Genomic DNA, 19,226 nt, shown 5'->3' with positions numbered 1-19,226 from the left:
AAATACAAACCTCTGTACAGGATGTACTCCTTCTTAAACTAGTACAAAGGTTTGGACTTCTGCTTTAAAATAGCACATTGAATACATGTACTTAGTATTTGCCTTTCCCCATACCTTAGTAAAGTAACAACTAAGAAATTTTTAAAGGCATAAACCCATAAAGACAAACATATTTGAAGAGAAAACAGACAAGAAATGTCAACCAAATTTTGGAAACTGCACAACTGATAATGGACTTTGCGCAACAGAAAAAAATGGAACCTAACTGTGGCAAGGAAAAGCTGCTACAAGTCGATCTGGAATATCGGACCTGGAAAAGGCAATTCACTTGGGAGTATTTCCAAAGGAAGAGTGAACTTTAACCAAAGACCTAGATAAAAGTTTGAAAAGAACAGGTCCCCAAACCCTAATCTCACAAGAAAGGTTTCTCCTTTCTTGCTTAAACAAAAGATTCATAGCTTACAGTGGTTGGTGGGGATGGTAGGGAATGGGGAAGTGGAAAGAGAATAGAAAATGTCTTAGTGAAACCAGGAGGATTAATTCCAAGTGAACATACTGAACCTTGAAACGCCCAGCCTGGTTCTCAGAACACTAGATAAAGAAGATCAGAAGACTCTTTTGTAGAATCTGCTGATATTTAAAGATTGCTCAAATCAAAAAAAAAAAAAAAAAAAAAAAATCAGCTTGCTACCTTAAATCCCTACAAAAAACACCTATCAGTCAACAAACCTTGCCTGCGCACACAGAGCTTCCTGACAGTACTCAACTCAAGTGTAAATGGTTAGCCAAGGATCACCAGACATTTGAAGAAATTCTTGAACATTAAAGCTAGAGACCAAAAAAAGAGCGAGAGAGAAAAGAGGGAGAAGAAAAAAGAAACATGGAGGAAATGTTTAAAGATGAAAACTTTAAAAGAAAAAACAAATACTCCTTAAAAAAAGACCCTCCATCCATGAAACAAGAACAGGATGCTGTAACAAAGAAACATCCAAAGAACAAAAAAAAGTGCTTCCAGAAATGAAACTATGTACAGGAAAATTTTAAAGTCAATACATAATTTAAAAGATCATGTAGAAGAAATCACTTCAAAAATTACAACAAGGACAAACAAATAGGCAACAAGAAAAGGAAATTTTCAAATTAATAATATAAACTTCCCAGGGCTGTAGGACTTAAGCCTCCACTCAAAAAAGGTCCACTAAGCACTAGCAAACAAATTTTAAAGGATCCATAGCACGGCATCAAGGTGTACCACTGTAGTATTCCAGATCGTGGGGAATTAAGACCAAAAAGGAATCTCAAAGCTTTAAAAACAAAAAAACAAGTTATATACAAAGAAAAAGAAAGGAGCATCAAGATTTTCAATAGCAACACTTAAAGACAGAAGGTAACAGAATAATGTATCCAAAATTCTGAGGGCAACAATTACTTAAGACCTAGAATTCTAAACAGTCTAGTTAACGATAACAAGCAGGAGTATAAGGAATATAAGAGTTATTCAGATACATAAAAATTCAAAGAAGTACCTCCGAGCAGGTTCCCAAAAGTTGCTGAAAGCAATATTCCAACAAAGTAAATAGAACCTGAAAAAAGGGTGCTTTGGGAAACAGAAAACAGGAAATAAATAAAAGGCAAAAACAGGGTAAGAAGACACCAGGAAGATGGCTCTCCTTTGATCAGGAAAGAAGCCAGTCCAAATTAAAGCAAGACAATGAAAAACTCCACCAGTAAAATTTCTAACAACAAAAACAGTATGACTGCATTAATGACAGACACACAGAAAACTATGCAACAAAAAAGCAGTTAAATTCAATTAAAAGCCTGTACAAGAACAAAATGGAATTACATAGTATCTAAGCATGAATACTGATTCAACAAAAATTGTGATACAACAATAGCAAAAAGATTAGAGGAGCAGAGACAGGGAGGACATGTAAAAATGCTAAATGGTCCTCTTAAATAATAGGCAGGTAGTTAATAATACATAAAATTTTAAAAAAAAGAAGTAAACAAAAACAGGATATGCCAACCACTGGAGAATATGAAAAGAGCAGAGTAAAAATAGCCAAAAACCGAAAGTAATTACATCTGTGGAATGGGAACTGTGAGCCAAAAGGGGTAAGTGAATGCTGCTCTTTTAATAATGTCTTAAGATGGTTTGTGGTAATTTAAAGCTAAATACATCTATCATAAACTAAAATCATAAATTTGTATTTTGAAATGCCTTATTGGAGATACTCAAGAGCATACACATTGCTTGATAAGGTATGAATCCACAAATCTAAGAAGCTCAACGAAATCCAAGTAGGATAAACCCAGACTCACACCAAGACACACTATAATCAAACTGCTGAACAACAACAAAGAGAGACTCTTGAAAGCATCAAGAGAAAAACAACTCATCACAAACAAGAAATCTTCAATAAGATTATCAGATTTCTCAGCAGAAACCCTGAAACACAGAAGGCTATGGGATAACATATATTTAAAAAGTGCTGAAAGAGAAACAAAATACTTCATCCAAGAATTCTATGTTTAGCAAAACAACAGGCTTAAAAATGAGGGGAAATTTAAGACATTCCCAGATAAACAAGAGTTGAGGGCATTCCTCACTAGACCTGCAATACAAAAAATGCTAAAGGAAGTTCTCTGAGTAGAAATAAAAAGACAGTAACTCAAAGCTATATGAAAACACAGATCTCTGATAAAGGTAAACACATAGGCAAAAATAAGTGTATTACTGTCATTTTGGTTTGTAACTCCACTTTTTTCTTTTCTATGTGATAAAGAAAAATGAATACAAATCACTGTACATCTATATTAATGGAGACACAATGTATAAAGATGTAATTTGTGACACAAATAATATAAAGGTGAAGGAGCTGAACAGGAATACAGTCTTTGTATGTGATTGAAGTTAAGCTGGTATAAATTCAAAATACATTTTATAACCTTAGGATGTTCTATGTAATCGCCATGGTAACCACAAAGAAAATACCTATAAAATACTTTAAAAAGAAGTGAAATGGAGATCAAAACCATTCACCATAAAAAAAAAAATCAAACACAAAGGAAGGCAGTAATATAGAAATGAGTCAAAAAAGCTATAAAACATGCAGAAAATAACAAAATAGCAAAAGTCAGTCCTTCCCCCATCAGTAATTACTACACGTGTAAACAGATTAAACTTCCCAATCAAAGCACAAATTGGCAGAATCAATTGTTTTAAAAAAAGGATCCAACTATATACTGTCTATAAGAGACTCACTTGTAGATCTAAGGTCACAAATAGGTTGAAAGTGAAGGAACGAAAAAGATATTCCACACAAATAGTAACCAAAAAAGAAATGAAGTAGCTATAGTAGTAACAGACAAAATAGACTTTAAGTTAAAAAAAAGTCACAAGAGACAAAGGATATTTCACACTGATAAAAGGTTCAATCTGTCAAGAAGATACAACAATTATACATACATACATACCTAACAGAGCTCAAATATATAAAGCAAAAATGTACAGAACAGAAGGGAGAAATTATTTCACCATAATAACTGGAGACATGAATATCCCCTTTTCAATAAAGGATAGAACAGCCAGAAGGAAATAAAGAACACGAACACTACTAAAGACCAATTAGACCTAATAGACATTCATAGAAACCTCCACCCAACAACAGGAAAAATACACACCTAAGGGAAACATGGAACAGTCACCAGGATAGGTCATATGAGAGGCCACAAAATAAGTCTCAAAAAATTTAACAAGATTGAAATCATATAAAGTATCTTTTCTAATTGGAATGTTCAATAACATTAAAAATCGTTAATAGAAGGAAAATTGGAAAAAGTCATAAATATATGAAAATTTTACAAAACAATCTGTCAATGGGTCAAAGAAGAAATCGTAGGCGTAATTAAAAAATATGGCTGGGCACAGCGGCTCCCAGCACTTTAGAAGGCCGAGGCAGGCAGACTGCTTGAGGCCAGAATTCAAGACTAGCCTGGACAACATGGTGAAACCCCGACTCTACTAAAAATACAAAAATTAGCCAGGCATGGCAGCCCTCACCTGTAGTCACAACTACTCGGGAAGCTGAGGCAGAAGAATCCCTTGAACCCGGGAGATGGAAGTTACAGTGAGCCAATATTGCACTACTGCACTCCAGCCAGGGCAACAGAGTGAGTGCCTGAGACCAACAAAAATGAAAACTCAACGAAAATTATGGGATGCAGCAAAGCAATGCTGAGAAAGATATTTATAGCTGTAAATACCTACATCAAAAAAAAAGAAATACTTCAAATCAGTAACTTAACTGTACACGCACACTTTAAGAAATTGAAAAAAAAAAGAAAGAGTAAACTGAACCCAAAGCTAACAGAAGAAAGGAATAACAAAGATTAGAAGATGACAAACAAAACAGAATTTTTTAAAAATGGACAAAAAGTAATGCAACCAAAAGTTGGTTTTTTAAAAGATCAACAGAATTGACAAATCTTTATGTAGATTGTCTAAGAAAAAAAGAGAAGACTCAAATCACTAAAATCACAAACAAAAGTGGAACAATAAAAACTAGTATTACAGAAATTAATGGGATTATACATAGTACAAACAACTGAACGCCAACAAGTTTGATAATTTAGATAAAAGACAAATTCCTAGAAAAACACAAACTACCAAAACTGAAATCTGAATAGACTTGTAACAAGTAACATACTGAATCAGTAATCAAAAACCTCCCAACAAAGGACCAAAAAGAGATGCTTTCACAGATGAATTCTACCATTCAAAGAATTAACACCAATCCTCTCAAACTCTTCTAAAACATGAAAAGAGAGAGAACACATTCTGTGAGGCCAGCCAGATAAAAATATGAAAACTACAGGCTAATTTCTCTTATGAATATACATATAAAAATCCTCAACAAAATGCTGGCAAACTAAATACGGTAGCATATTAAAAGAATGATACATCATGACCAAGAATGATCTCTGCCACACCCTGGAATGCAAGGATGGGTTCAACATATAAAAATCAATGTAATATACTACATTAGCAGAACGAAGAGGAAAAAGCATGGTAATCTCGATTGAATCCAAAAAAGCCTTTGAGAAAATCCAACACCCTTTCATGACAAAAACAAAACAAAACAAAACAAAAACTCAATAAACTGGAAACAGAAGGGAACTTCCATAACATAATAAAGGCCATATATGAAAACCGCACACTGACATCACACTCTATGATGAAAGACTGCGAGTCTCTCCCCTAAGATTGGGAATAAGACAAGGATGCTCACTATCAACATGTCTATTCAACAACATACTAGAAGTTCTAGCTAGAGCAATTAAGCAAGAAAAACAAAAAGCCTCCAAACTGGAAAGAAGTCAAGTTCTCTCTACTACCAACATATGATACAATCTTATATGTAATATGTAGAAAACCCTGAAGAATACACACACACACACACACACACACACACACACACAAACACCCTGGTAAAGCTAATAAAAAAAATTCAGCAAAGTTGCAGGATGCAAAATCAACACACAAAAATCAATTGCATTTCTATGCACTAACAATGAGCAATCTAAATTTATAAGCAATTCATTTAAACTAGAACCAAAAGGACTAAACTCTTAAGAAGGTGCAAGACTTGTACACTAAAAACTATAAAGTGTTGCTAAAACAAATAAGACACAAATAAACAGATCCCATCCTATGTTCACAGAGTGAATATATTTAATAATTAGGATGTCAATATTACCCATGGCAACCGACACTCAGTGCAACTCCTAGGAAAATCCAGTAATTTTTTTTGCAAAAACAGAAAAGCCCATTCTAAAATTCGCATGGAGTCTCAAGGGTTCCCCAATAACCAAAACAATATTTAAAAAGAAAAACTAAGTTGCAAGTCTCATCTTTCTGTTTTCAAAACTCACTATAAAGCTACTCTAATCAAAATAATGTGGTACCAACATAAATACAGACATATGGACCAAAAAATAGAATACAAAGCTCAGACATAAGACCTCATATATGACCAAATGATTTTTGACAAGAGTGTAAAAACCATTCAAAAAGGTAAGGACAGTGTTTTCAACAAATCGTGTTGAGAAAACTGGAACCACACGCAAAAGAATAAAGTTGGACCCTTACCTTACAAGCCTATATAAAAATAACTCAAAATGGATACAGCAATCTAAATGAAAGCTAAATCTAGGAAACTTAAAAAAAAAAAAACACAGGGAAGCTGCTTCATGACATTTGGCAACAATTTCTTGGATATGACATGAAAAGCATAGGCAAAAACAAAAAAACACTAACTGGACAATGAAAATTAAAAATTTTTGTACATCAAATGACATTATCAAGAAAGTAAAAGGGCACTTTACCTGGCAGCTATTTTTTTTTTTTTTTTTAAGTGAGACAAAAAAAAAAAAAGAAGAAAGTAAAAGGGCAACCAACAGACCAGGAGAAAATATTTGCAAATTACACTTCTGATAAGGGATTAATATCCAGAATATATAAAGAACTACAACTGAACAAGAAAAACAAACAACCCAAATAAAAAATGGGCAAAGGACTTGAATAGACATTTCTCCAAAGATGATATACATGTGGCCAATAAACACATGAAAAGATGCTCAACATAATTAATCACTGAAGAAATACAAATCAAAACCCTGCTGATATATCACTTCAAATCCACTTCAAACTATATTCCTTGATGATATGCCACTTCAAAATATAGTTATTTTATATAAAAAAATATAGTAACAAGTGTTGACAAGAATGTGGGAAAACCGGATTCCTTGTATTTTGGTGGTGAGAATATAAAATGGTACAGCTGCTGTGAAAGACAAAATGGAGGTTCCTTAAAAAATACAACATAGGGCCGGGCGCAGTGACTTACACCTGTAATCCCAGCACTTTGGGAGACTGAGGCAGATGGATCACCTGAGGTCAAGAGTTCAAGATCAGTCTGGCCAACATGTTGAAGCCCTGTCTCTACTAAAAATACAAAAATTAGCCGGGCATGGTGGCGCACACCTGTAGTCCCAGCTACTCGGGAGGCTGATACAGGAAGGCTCTTGAACCTGGGAGGCGGAGGCTGCAGTGAGCCAAGATTGCACCACTGCACTCCCAGCCTGGGCAACAGAGTGAGACCCTGTCTTAAAAAAAAAAAAAAAAAAATCCACAGAATTTCCATATGATCCAGCAATTCCACTTTCAGATAAACACCCCAAATAATTTAAAGCAGGGAACTAAATAAATATTTGTATACCTATATTCATAGCAGCATTATTCACAATAGCGAACAGAATCATGCACATTATTCACAAAATAAAGTATTGTTCATCCTTAAAAAAAAGGAAATTCCGACATGTGCTACAACATAGATGAACCTAGAAAACATTATGCTACGTGAAATAATCCAGACAAAAAAGGACAAATGCTGTAGGATTCCACTTACGTAAGGTATCTAGAATAGCCAAAATCATATGGAAAGTAGAATAGTGGTTACCAGGGGATGGGGGGAGGAAGGAAGGAAAAAATGGGGAGTTACCACCTAACTAGTATAGTTTTAATTTGAGAAGATGAAAAATATCTGGAGATGGATGGTGGTTATAGCTGACCAACCATGTGAATGAGGGGAAGGGAAGGGAGGGGAGGAAAAGGAAGAAAAGACAGTAAGTTAGCTAGTTAGCGGTGCCAGGGGGCCTACAATAAGGTAACAGTTTCAAAACAAATTTGCAAACACACTGGGTTGGCAAAGGTGTAGTCAGTCTGTTAAGGCCAGCACTGTCAAAGTTAAAAATCTACCTCACTTCATGCCAGCAAATGAATCTTAGTCATTTATCCTACAGATACACACAAGTACAAATGAAACACACACACACAGGTTATTCACTGCAGCATTGCTTTTAACAGCAAAAAAAAAAAAGGAAGACGATCAAAGGCCTATCAGTAAAGGACTGGCTAAATAAACTATGGTACAATATAATACTATATAGCCATGAAAAGAATAAGACAGCAAGCTGCCAAAACAAAAAAATAAAAGTGTGCCTACAATTTGAGTGGAGGTGTACAGGGTAGGGTGGGAATGCACAAGTCTATGGCTGTAAATGCACAGAATATCCCTGGAATAATGAGTAAGATAGTGATGACAGCGATGCCTCCAGGGAGGTAAACTGGATGTTAAAGAACAAGAAAAGGAAGCATAGTTATTTTTTAATAAATATCCTTTAGATTTTGTATCATGTCCATATATAACCTACTAAAAAAATAATTTTTAAAAAAGCCCATCTTGTGAATGACCTGATGCACCTCATATACAATCTTTCTTCTCCTATCACTTAAAAAAAAAAAAGCTGTATTCGGTGCTAACAATGTCTTATCACCCACTTTCTTCTGAAATCTGCCTAAAAATGTATTCCTAAATCAAGATTTTCTTTAGAATGCTCTGTAAGATAATAGACATTACATTTTAAAAGTTTCTCAAAATCAAGTAAGTTTAGGAACCACAATATTAAACAAGACTAAAGGGATATTTTTCATTACAGGGCTTCTAAATAATGTGCCTATGTGCATTTGACTCTCTGGTAGAGGGAAAGCAGTGTGCAGTGATCTACAAACTTACTTGATTACGTTAACAACATTGCCTCTATGTCACCACTCATCTAATGCTTCCCCTCAACCTTCACATTCAATCAGTTGCCAAGTCCTATCAGGCGCAGAAATTCTTCCTGCTTCTGATCTCTTCTCTAAGCCTATAGCCATTACCCCTAGTTCATGCTCTTATCCCTTCATGTCCACCCTTCCATTTAATAAAAATAACTATTGTAAAAATGAAGACTAAGTATGCATTTTTAAGACAAAAGTAAAAATAAGATAAAATAAATGTGTCAGATACAACTCTGAACAAAAGACACATGGTAAAATAATTCTCCCCACATTATCTTTGAAAGGAAAATCTATTAAGATCATCCTGTAAGTTAAACTGTTTAACATTAATCACTGGACTAATGACTTTAGAATGTGGCCAAATGCCTGTTGTTACAGCCAAAAATTCTAAGACATGGTGCCTGGATACTAGAATTTCAAGTCATTCTATATACCTGTGTTCAAAAGTAGATTACAGAGACATGCAGAAACAAAATTACCAAAAACATGTCTATACTGTAGAAACCTCTGATTAAATCCTGGTCTTAAATCCTGGTCTTTTCACTTAGTCTCACTGAAGATGTACTCCTTTCTAAACAAAAAATTGCCCTCTAACCTAAAAAAGAATTCAGCAAATCCCAAAGCAAGTATTTAGAGTAAAACTTTTAAGTTCATGTGAAATACATTAATCCCTAATTTGTAACATTAAAAATACTTTAAGAAGTTCCTATTTCAGCAACAACAGAGTAATAAGATACTAAAAATATTAAATAATCTAAAAGAGGACAAGGGGAACAAGAGGAACAAAAACAGGGAGAGAATGCCAAACCTGAATCCAAACATATTACATTAAATGTAAATGGTCTAAATACATCAATTAAAAGACTGAAATTATCAGAATCAATTAAAAAGGAAAGATCCATGCTGCTTATAAGAAACTCACTTTAGGCCAGGCACAGTGGCTCACACCTGTAAACCTAGCACTTCGGAAGGCCAAGGTAGGCAGATCACTTGAGGTCAAGGGTTCGAGATCAGCCTAGCCAACATGGTGAAACCCCAACTCTATAAAAAATACAAAGATTAGCTGGGCGTGGTGGCACTCGCCTATAATCCCAGCTACTTGGGAGGCTGAGGCGGGAGAATCACTTGAACTTGGGAGGTGGAGGTTGCAGTGAGTCAAGATCGTGCCACTGCACTCCAGCCTGGGCAATAGAGCAAGACTCTGTCTCAAAAAAACAAAAAAAAGAAACCCACTTTAAATATGATATAGTTAGCATAAAAGTAAAAGAAATGGAAAAATATACACCATGCAAATATTAAACAAAGAAAGCTCAATGTATCAAATCCAGTAATACATCAAAGAATATACCATGATCAAATGCGGTTCATCCAGGGAAGAAAAATCAATCAATATAATCCACCACATTAACAGATACAGAAGAAAAACTACAAGATCATATCAATAGATGCAGAAAATACATTTGACAAAATTCAACATATTTTCATTTAAAAAATCTGCAAATTAGAACCAGGTAGAAAGTTCCCTAAACTTACAGGGAGTATTAATTTTTTTAAAAAACCTACAGCTAACACCACACTTAACAGTAAAATACCAAATGTTTTCCCCAGAAGATCAGTTTCAAGACAAAGACACCTACCTACTCTTACCACTCCTATTCAATATTATACTGCAAGTCCTAGCCAAGGAAGTAAGGCAAGAAAAAGAAATGAAGTGTATACACATTGGAAAGGAATAAAAAAATAGGAGCTATTTACAAAAGGCATGATTGTCTACATAGAAAATCCCATGGAATCTACCCCAAAAAAGTTCAGAGAACAAATGTGGTCAGCATGAATGGAGGATACAATGTTAATTCTTTTTTAAAAAGAGTTATTTCTATATACTAGAACACTTGAAAAACAAAATTTTAAAATGCCATCATTTACAACAGCTCCACAAAAGGTGAAACACTTACATATAAACCTAACAAAACGCATATGACCTGTATGCTCAAAATCTACAAAACTGATGAAAGAAGTCCTAAATACAGAGATACACTGTATTTACAAGCTGGAAGTATTTACACACTGGAAGATTTAATAGTTAAGAGGTCAATTCTCCCCAAATTAATGTGTTGATTTAGTGCAATTCCAATCAAAATACCACTAGGAGTTTTTGTAAACATAAACGAGTGGTTTCTAAAATGTATATGGAAAGGCAAAGGAGGTAAAACAGCCAAAACAATTTGGAAAGAATAAACTTAGAGCACCCGTACTACCAACTTTAAGGAACACTATAATACTACGGTAATCAAAACAGAATGGCATCAGCAAAGAGACAGACACATAGATAAAGAAACAGAATAGATGGTCCAAAAACACAATTACACAAAATGGCTCATTTGTTTTTTAACAATTTAAGTTATAATTCACATACCATACAATTCACCCATTTAAAATGTACAAATCGATGGTTTTTCGTATATTCACAGGGTTGTGCAACCATCACCAAAATCTGTATTTTTATATTTTCATTGCCCCTAAAAATCTCCATACTCTTTAGCAGTCACTCTCCATTCTCTCTCACACCTTCCTGGCCCTAAGCAGCCACTACTCTCCTTTGTTTTATAAATTTGCCTATTCTGAATATTTCATGTAAATGGAATCATACAATATGTGGTCTTTTGTGACTGGTTTCTTTAATTTATTCTAATGTTTTCAAGGTACACATCTTTTTATTGCCAAACAACATTCCACTGTATGGATGTATGACACTTATTCACCTGTTCATTAGTTGATAGACATTTGGGTTGTTTCGATGTTTCGGCTACTAAAAGCAGTGCTGCTCTTAACATTCATGTACAAGTATTTGTGGACATATGTTTTTATTTCACTTGGGTAGAATACTACCTAGGTGTGGAACTACTAGATCACAGTAAAACACAATGTTTAACTTGCTGAAAAATTCCAAACTGTTCTCCAAAGTGGCTTCCCCAGTTTACAGTCCCATCAGCAATGAATGAGGGTTCCAATTTGTTCACATCTTCACCAACAAGTGTTACTGTCTTTTTTATTATAACCATCCTAGTGTGGTACCTAAGATGGTCTTGTTGCCAATTCATTTTGACAAAGGTGCAAAGTCATTTCAATGGAGAAAGAACAGTATTTTCAACATAGTATTGGAGCAACTGGACATCCATATGCAAGAAAAATGAACCGTGACCTAAACCCCACACCTCGAACAAAAATTAACTTAAAATCAATCACAGATCTAATTGTAAAATGTCAAAGTATAAAACTTTTAGAAGAAAACACAGAAGAAAATCTTCAAGAACTAAGGTTAGGTAAAGCATTCTTAGATATGACACCTACATATGATCCATTAAAAAAAGCTAAAAGCTGAACTTTATAATTAAAAACTTGCTCTGGAAAGACACTGTTTAGAGAATGAAAAGACAAGATGCAAAGTGGGAAAAAATATTTGCAAATCACCTATTTAACAAAGAGCTTAAATCCAGAATATATTAAAAAAAAAAAAAAAAAACCTCTCAAAACAACAGTAAGAAAATATACAACACAGCCAGGTGCGGTGGCTCACACCTGTAATCTCAGTACTTTGGGAGGCCAAGGTGGGTGGACCACAAGGCGGGCAGATCATGAGGTCAGGAGTTCAAGACCAGCCTGATCAACATGGTGAAACCACATCTCTACTAAAAATACAAAAATTAGCCAGGCGTGGTGGCACGCACCTGTAATCCCAGCTACCCAGGAGGCTGAGCAGGAGAATCACTCGAACCCAGGAGGCAGAGGTTGCAGTGAGCCGACATCGTGCCACTGCACTCCAGCCTGGGTGACAGAGTGAGACTCCATCTCAAAAAAAAAAAAGAAAGAAAATATACAACCCAGGCCAGGTGCGATGGCACATGCCTGTAATCCCAGCACTTTGGGAGGCTGAGGCGGGTGGATCACCTGAGGTCAGGAGTTCAAGACCAGCCTGACGAACATGGTGAAACCCCATCTCTACTAAAAATACAAAAAAATTAGCCAGGCATGGTGGCACAAGTCTGTAATCCCAGCTACTCAGGAGGCTGAGGCTAGAGAATTGCTTGAACCTAGGAGGCTGAGGTTGCAGTGAGCCAAGATCACCCCACTGCACTCCAGCCTGGGCAACAGAGTGAGACTCCATCTCAAAAAATAAAAAAAAAAAGCAGATATAACCCAATATTTAAAAATGGGCAAAAGAGTTCAACAGGTAAAAGAGGACACAAAGATAAAATAAGTACATGAATCAATGCTCAACATCATTAGGCAATGATGCAAATTAAAACCACTACACACCTATTCAAATGGCTACACTTTTTAAACTGACAATATTGAGGGCTGGTAAAGACGCAAAGATACCATTCTCACACACTGCTGAAAGAGATGTAAATCATACAGTCACTTTGGAAAACAGCTTGGTAGTCTCTTAAAAATTGAACATACACTTATCATATGATCTAACAATCTCACTTGTAGGTATTTACCAACAGCGATAAAAATGTATGTTCGCACAAAAACCTGTACACAAAGGCTTACAGCAGCTCTGTTCCTAACCGCCAAAAAAATGGAAGCACCCAAATGTCCCTCAAAAGGTGAATGGAAAAACTGCTGTACGTGCATTTAATGGATATGCATGTAATAGAACACTCCTCAGCAATAAAAGAAATGAACTTTGAATACACAGAACCACCTGGATGAGGCGTTACAGCAAGTGAAGAAGCAAGTCTCAAAAGACACAGACATGAGGTCGTCAATCCTTAGAGGCAGCGGTAGGGTGTGACCACGAAGGGGCAGTGTGAGGGAGGTTTTGATAGGAGCTGAGTCCTGAGAGCAGTATCTTGTATCCTATTCTGTGTCCTGACTGTGGTGCTGGCTAAACAAATCACGACACGTGTTGTAACTCAGACCTTCCCCAATTACCCCAGTCAACCATGACATAGATGACTATGTGTTTAACTGGTTATATTTCCTCTGCCTTAAGAAAAATAAAGTACCTTTTCTTAATAAATGTTAAGTACAACAATATACCTAAGTATTTTCTTCAATTATAAATTATAAAACCATATGAATAAAAGAGCTTTACAGAATTTTTTTTTTTTTTTTTTTTGAGACAAAATTTCGCTTTTGTTGCCCAGGCTGGAGTGCGGTGACACAATCTCAGCTCACTGCAACCTCCACCTCCTGGGTTCAAGTGATTCTCCTGTCTCAGCCTCCCAAGTATCTGGGACTACAGGCACACACCACCACACCCAGCTAATTTTTGTATTTTTAGTAGAGACAAGGTTTTACCACGTTGGTCGGGCTGGTCTCGGACTCCTGACCTCAGGTGATCCACCTGCCTTGTCTTCCCAAAGTGCTGGGATTACAGACATGAGCCACTGCGCCCGGCCCAGAATTTATTGTAACAGGAAATATGTACTTTGAAAATTATTTTAGATAAACATTGATCCCAAAAGTCATCTATGTTTGGTCACTTTCCAAAACCATATTTAACTACTAGAAAGTGATTTACAAAAACATGTTTCTCTACTCTAGAGCTCTATTCTATTGTAGTAAAAGTATTCCCATTAATATTTTAAGTTATAACTAATTATAAAGATTTTCACTGAAATATGAAAATCAGCGTGAACAAACTTCAGCAGGCTATGGATTCATTTCATAACATCAGAGCTACTTCAGTATATAAAGAGAGGCTTCGTCTTCAGTAAGGTCTTTAAGAAAAAAGTATGCCCATTCTCTTTCACTAATATACATGACAAAAATAATGCAGCAAAGCCAAAGGATTTATCATTGCCAGAAATTACATACAGGCCTAACAATAAGATTCTGATTAGTGTCACAAAAGATCAAAATATATATCAATTATAAACTTATAGGAGTTGATTTGCAATTAGAGTCTCCAAATATAGTTCCCAGAATTTCACTGAGTAAATGAGTTCTCTAGTACTCATTCATGTATAAGTGAAATCAAGTTCAGCTTTAGAAAACTCAGCTGTTTTCTGTTTAGTATGACCTTATTTATACAAAAGGATCTTCCCAACATTTATTTTCAAATACACATTTAACTAAAAGGTTAAAAAGCAGGTAGGGCGGATATTATACTCTCAATCTAAATACGTACTACAGAAATAACAACAGATTATAAACTGAATCTAATTTTAAAATATAACTAAGCTAGAACCCAAGCTAGCTCATCCAGCTGCAAAATGTGTAGTGTGTGCTGTGTGTGTGTATGTAGGCTTCTATACACCTACAGATAATAGCACGGATAAACAAAACTCAAGAGCTGCCTTAATAAAGGGATGCAGAGAACTCAAACAACTGAAAAATGATAAGGGTGCTGTTTTAGGTAGCACCTTTTCACACCTGGTCTCCTCTATCAAATGAAAATATGTTTTTTTTCCAAACCAAAAAGCATTTTTAAGAATTGTCTACTTATGTAAATAGGTTATTTCTCTTAGTTCACTAAGGAGAAAACACATTATTTCTGTGTACTAAAGTATTAAGTGCAAAAGTAAGTCTATAACAGCAACTAAAAAAAAAAAAATTATAAAGTATAAAATGACTCCAATTTTTATGTCTTCCCAACTTCTAACTACAAAATCACATAATGACTTTGAAACTTTGTAACTTCTGAAAACATGACAATGTAGGTGACATTTCCAACCCAGATGCTCCATTCTCCAGCTCATTCTCAAATGTTAGTTCTGCTCAAACTACCTACAATTCAACAGAATCACAAACAGCCTGGATTCATAAATCATGGAAGGTACCTTTGGTAAGAAACAGCCCTTCAGCTTGGCAATCTGTGAATGGATACATATACAACAAAGAAACATCATTTAAAATGGGTACCTACGTTCTTTCCGGTGCTCAACTAAACCTACAGCCTGCTTTGCTGAGCACTTTGCAAACCAGTTGTCCCCCAGTAAAACAGTGACTTCATTAGTATGGACAAGTTTTCCTGGCATGAAGGCAAAAGGGCCAAATGGTACCTATTGTTTAAAAAAAAGAAAAAAGAGAAAAAACATAAAACACTGAAAAATACATTTTATAAGACACTTTGCATTAAAAGCCTTATATTACTGAATTTTTTTATTTATACATTGGGAAAAATAAAATGCCAGCTTCACAGAAATTCAACATTATATTAAAATTTTACTAGGAAAATCTAAAGAAAATTGCTTTATGTTCATAAATCAATGTTAAAACAGGAAAATAACTCCACACCATATTTACATATAGCTGCTCTTAAAGAAAGTAGTACCGTCTCGGCATGTTTATACTTTTCATTCACTTGCAAATCTAAATGAAAGCAACTAGTAGTGAAACACTGTCAATGCAAAATACTTTTGATAAAGAAAACTAAAAATTATTTTCAATGAAGTAGCCATTTTTGCAAAGCAGGAATTAGTAAACAAATAACTTTAATGGATCTATCTAGCTATATATACAAAATACTTGGACTAGTATAAAAGAACAAAGTCTTCATAAGAAAGAATATCCATGCAATGAAAGGTTCTAATCCAGGGCTCATGAACAGATCACTATGTCGATGTGAAGATCATTAAAACAAAAATTAGCAGCACGTTTTTATACAAAAATCAATGTCCTAAGGTTTAATTCTGTGAATTACAAAACATTATGGCCTATTCCTGTTCTGGCTAACAAGAAACAACTTAGTGCCATATTTCTGTCATAATTACATTTTTTATATAGTAAGTTTCCATTTGAAATATGTCCAATTTTGTGCTATTTATGTCATTTATGTCACCATATATATTCTGAAAAAAAAAAGGTAAATACCAACAATTACTACAATTACTGTATTCTCATAAAGTAAAACAAAACAAATCTTCCTTGCTACGTAGTTACCTCGGACACAGTCCATCAGCCTGGCATTCCGTGAGCCGACACATTGTTAATATGTTTATAAGAAACAACTATTACTTTAAAAGAAACACACCAAACATACCATTATATTATAAGACAATTTATCAGGCAAGGTGCTGAGTCTTTCTCGAAGGGCATTATAGTCATTATCTACCTTCTTCCTGTTGACAGAAAACACCAAATACACAAATTACTAACGATTTTTTCTTTTTTTTTTTTTTTTTTTTTTTTTGAGACAGAGTGTCGCTCCATCGCCCAAGCTAAAGTGCAGTGGCGTGATCTTGGCTCACTGCACCCTCCACCTCCCAGGTTCAAGCAATTTCTCCTGCCTCAGCCTCCTGAGTAGCCGGGATTACAGGTGTGCACCACCATGCAAGGCTAGTTTTTGTATTTTCAGTAGAGAGGAGGTTTCACCATGTTGGTCAGGCTGGTCTTGAACTCCTGACCTCATGATCCGCCCACTTCAGCCTCCTGAAGTGCTGGGGTTACAGGCATGAGCCACCGCACCTGGCCTCACTCAAAAGCTTTATTAAATCTCTTCTTTTGGTGGGGTGTGGTGGCTCACGGCTGTAATCCCAGCACTTTGGGAGGCCCAGTAGGCCAGGTATCATAAAACAAGCTAATCAAAAACCTAATTTTAGCAAATCAAAGATTAATGTGGTTTTATTTTTAGTTTTAAAATCCTGTTTTTATACAGTTTAGCAATGACATTATTCTACCATACATTTATTGAAGAATTAAGACTCTTCAGGGACTTTGGCATTTAGAAGCAGAATACTCAAATTTTGAGAATTACTGTTTTTTAAGATACAAGACTGTCTGGACCAAATAAAATGTGAAAATTAAGGGAGACAGTAAAAGAGGGCCTGATGTTTGGAGAGAAGAAGGGACTCAAGATGAAAAAAGAAGGGATTTATTTATTTTAAGACAGAGTCTCTGTTGCCCAGGCTGGAGTGCAGTGGCACAATCTCAGCTCACTGCAACCTCCACCTCCTGGGTTCAAGTGATTCCCCTTCCTTAGCCTCCTGAGTAGCTGAGACTACAGACGCATGCCACCACACCCAGTTTTGTATCTTCCATAGAGATTAGGTTTCTTCGCCATGTTGGCCAGGCTGGTCTTGAACTCCTGGCTTCAAGCGATCCCCCCGCCGCAGCCTCCCAAAGTGCTGGGATTACAGGCATGAGCCACCACACCCGGCCGAAAGAAGAGATTTAATAAAGCTTTTGAGTGAATAGATACTGGCTGTGAAGTTGAAATCATGAACATGAAATTTGATCAGATACTTTAGTCCTCATCAGAAAACCTTAGGCTGAAAAATGCGTCATCAGCTCTTCAATTATTCATAATAATGTGACTAAGGTAAGAGAGAATCAACTGGGGGTAGAAGACATTAAGTAGAGATAATACAAAAGGCATTTCAACTTGGCTTAGGAGTCTGTTTCTTGTTACATCAAACAGAACTACCAAGTAAGTAATTTCAAACAACCAAAAGGTGTATGTAACTCTGTAGGGGCAGAGATGATCGTATTTCCATGCTATGGGCCTTACTCAGCTCTTAACACCTGCTGGAAATGAAAAGCCCTTCTTTTTGAGTAATACCAGGCAGCAGCCTATGCCAAGATGCCCGTTTTCAAACTTCTCTGGAGACTGGGTTTCCTAAGGGTTACCTGCTAAGATACAGGCTGCAAGCAAAACTACAGCGCTGAATTTTTTTTAAGCAGAAGGATGTTGTCAGTTTTTAAAAATAACAGAAACAAAAATTCACCAACTCAGCAAGTAATTTAAAAGAACATGTAGACATTGTCAAATTGAAATCAGGATAAACTACAATGTAGGTAACAACTCTCCAGATAATATAAATGACTGCACTATAAACATCACAGAATTGGTTTCAGCTTACTGCTTAGTTCCCTGAAGCAACAGTAGCATAATTAATAAAAAAAAAAAAAAATTATCTCAGCCTTAAGATCTTAAGGAATTTCACATATGTATTATTTTACATAACCTATAATAAATGTCACTTATCAGTATTTTTCTTACAGAAGACAAAGTAGAAGGAAGATAGAAATACCACATAGCAAGAAGCCAGATCTCCTCTATCAAGATGAGGTAAGCAATGAGTTTAACCTAGCTAGGTTTTCTGACCTGCATTCCTTCACGAAAGCTTTCTCATTTTCTAGTGTGCAACTGCTTTTTATAAACTTTCCCCCAAAAAATCCTTTTCTATAAATAAATACAAAACGTGTTTTATTCTTTTGTTTAACGCAAAAATCATCCTCCTAGAAAATTTTTATATGGATAAAATGGCCAAAAACTTCATGCACAAGGCTATGTACCAGAAAGAACATGGCTTTGAAGTCAGACCAGAGAGTGAATCCCAAGCTCTACATGCAATTTACACAAATTCACCTTAGTCTTAGTACCTTCAATGGCAAAATTGGACTAATACTTATCTCACAGTTTCAACAGAATTAAATATAAAAGGTCTAACACACTGCCCAGCATGCAGCAACTACTATTTTGGTTCCAAAACTCAAAACTCATTTTTTCCATGAAGCATCAAAAAACATCAATTCCAAAACTTTCAAGAAAGACTATACCCACAAGATTTCACTAACCAATTTGATA

General features: G+C 35.5%; 1 protein-coding gene across 5 annotated transcripts in view; it reads right to left on the bottom strand.

Moving 5' to 3' along the window:
* The window catches only part of URI1 (URI1 prefoldin like chaperone), a 76,333-nt gene that overhangs the window by 13,728 nt on the left and 43,379 nt on the right, over window positions 1–19,226 (bottom strand). For all 5 annotated transcript variants that reach the window (XM_055235935.2, XM_063615035.1, XM_055235936.2 and 2 more), the window contains 2 exons: window positions 16,680–16,758; window positions 15,564–15,699 (listed from right to left, as the gene is read on the bottom strand). In XM_055235935.2, coding sequence (XP_055091910.1) covers window positions 15,564–15,699; window positions 16,680–16,758 — 215 coding nt within the window. The remainder of the gene's footprint in view (window positions 1–15,563; window positions 15,700–16,679; window positions 16,759–19,226) is intronic.

This window comes from Symphalangus syndactylus, chromosome 13, assembly GCF_028878055.3.
Source record: "Symphalangus syndactylus isolate Jambi chromosome 13, NHGRI_mSymSyn1-v2.1_pri, whole genome shotgun sequence".
Classification (NCBI taxonomy): domain Eukaryota; kingdom Metazoa; phylum Chordata; class Mammalia; order Primates; family Hylobatidae; genus Symphalangus; species Symphalangus syndactylus.
Note: the sequence above shows the minus strand (reverse complement) of the source record. Positions and strands in the feature narration are given on the sequence as shown.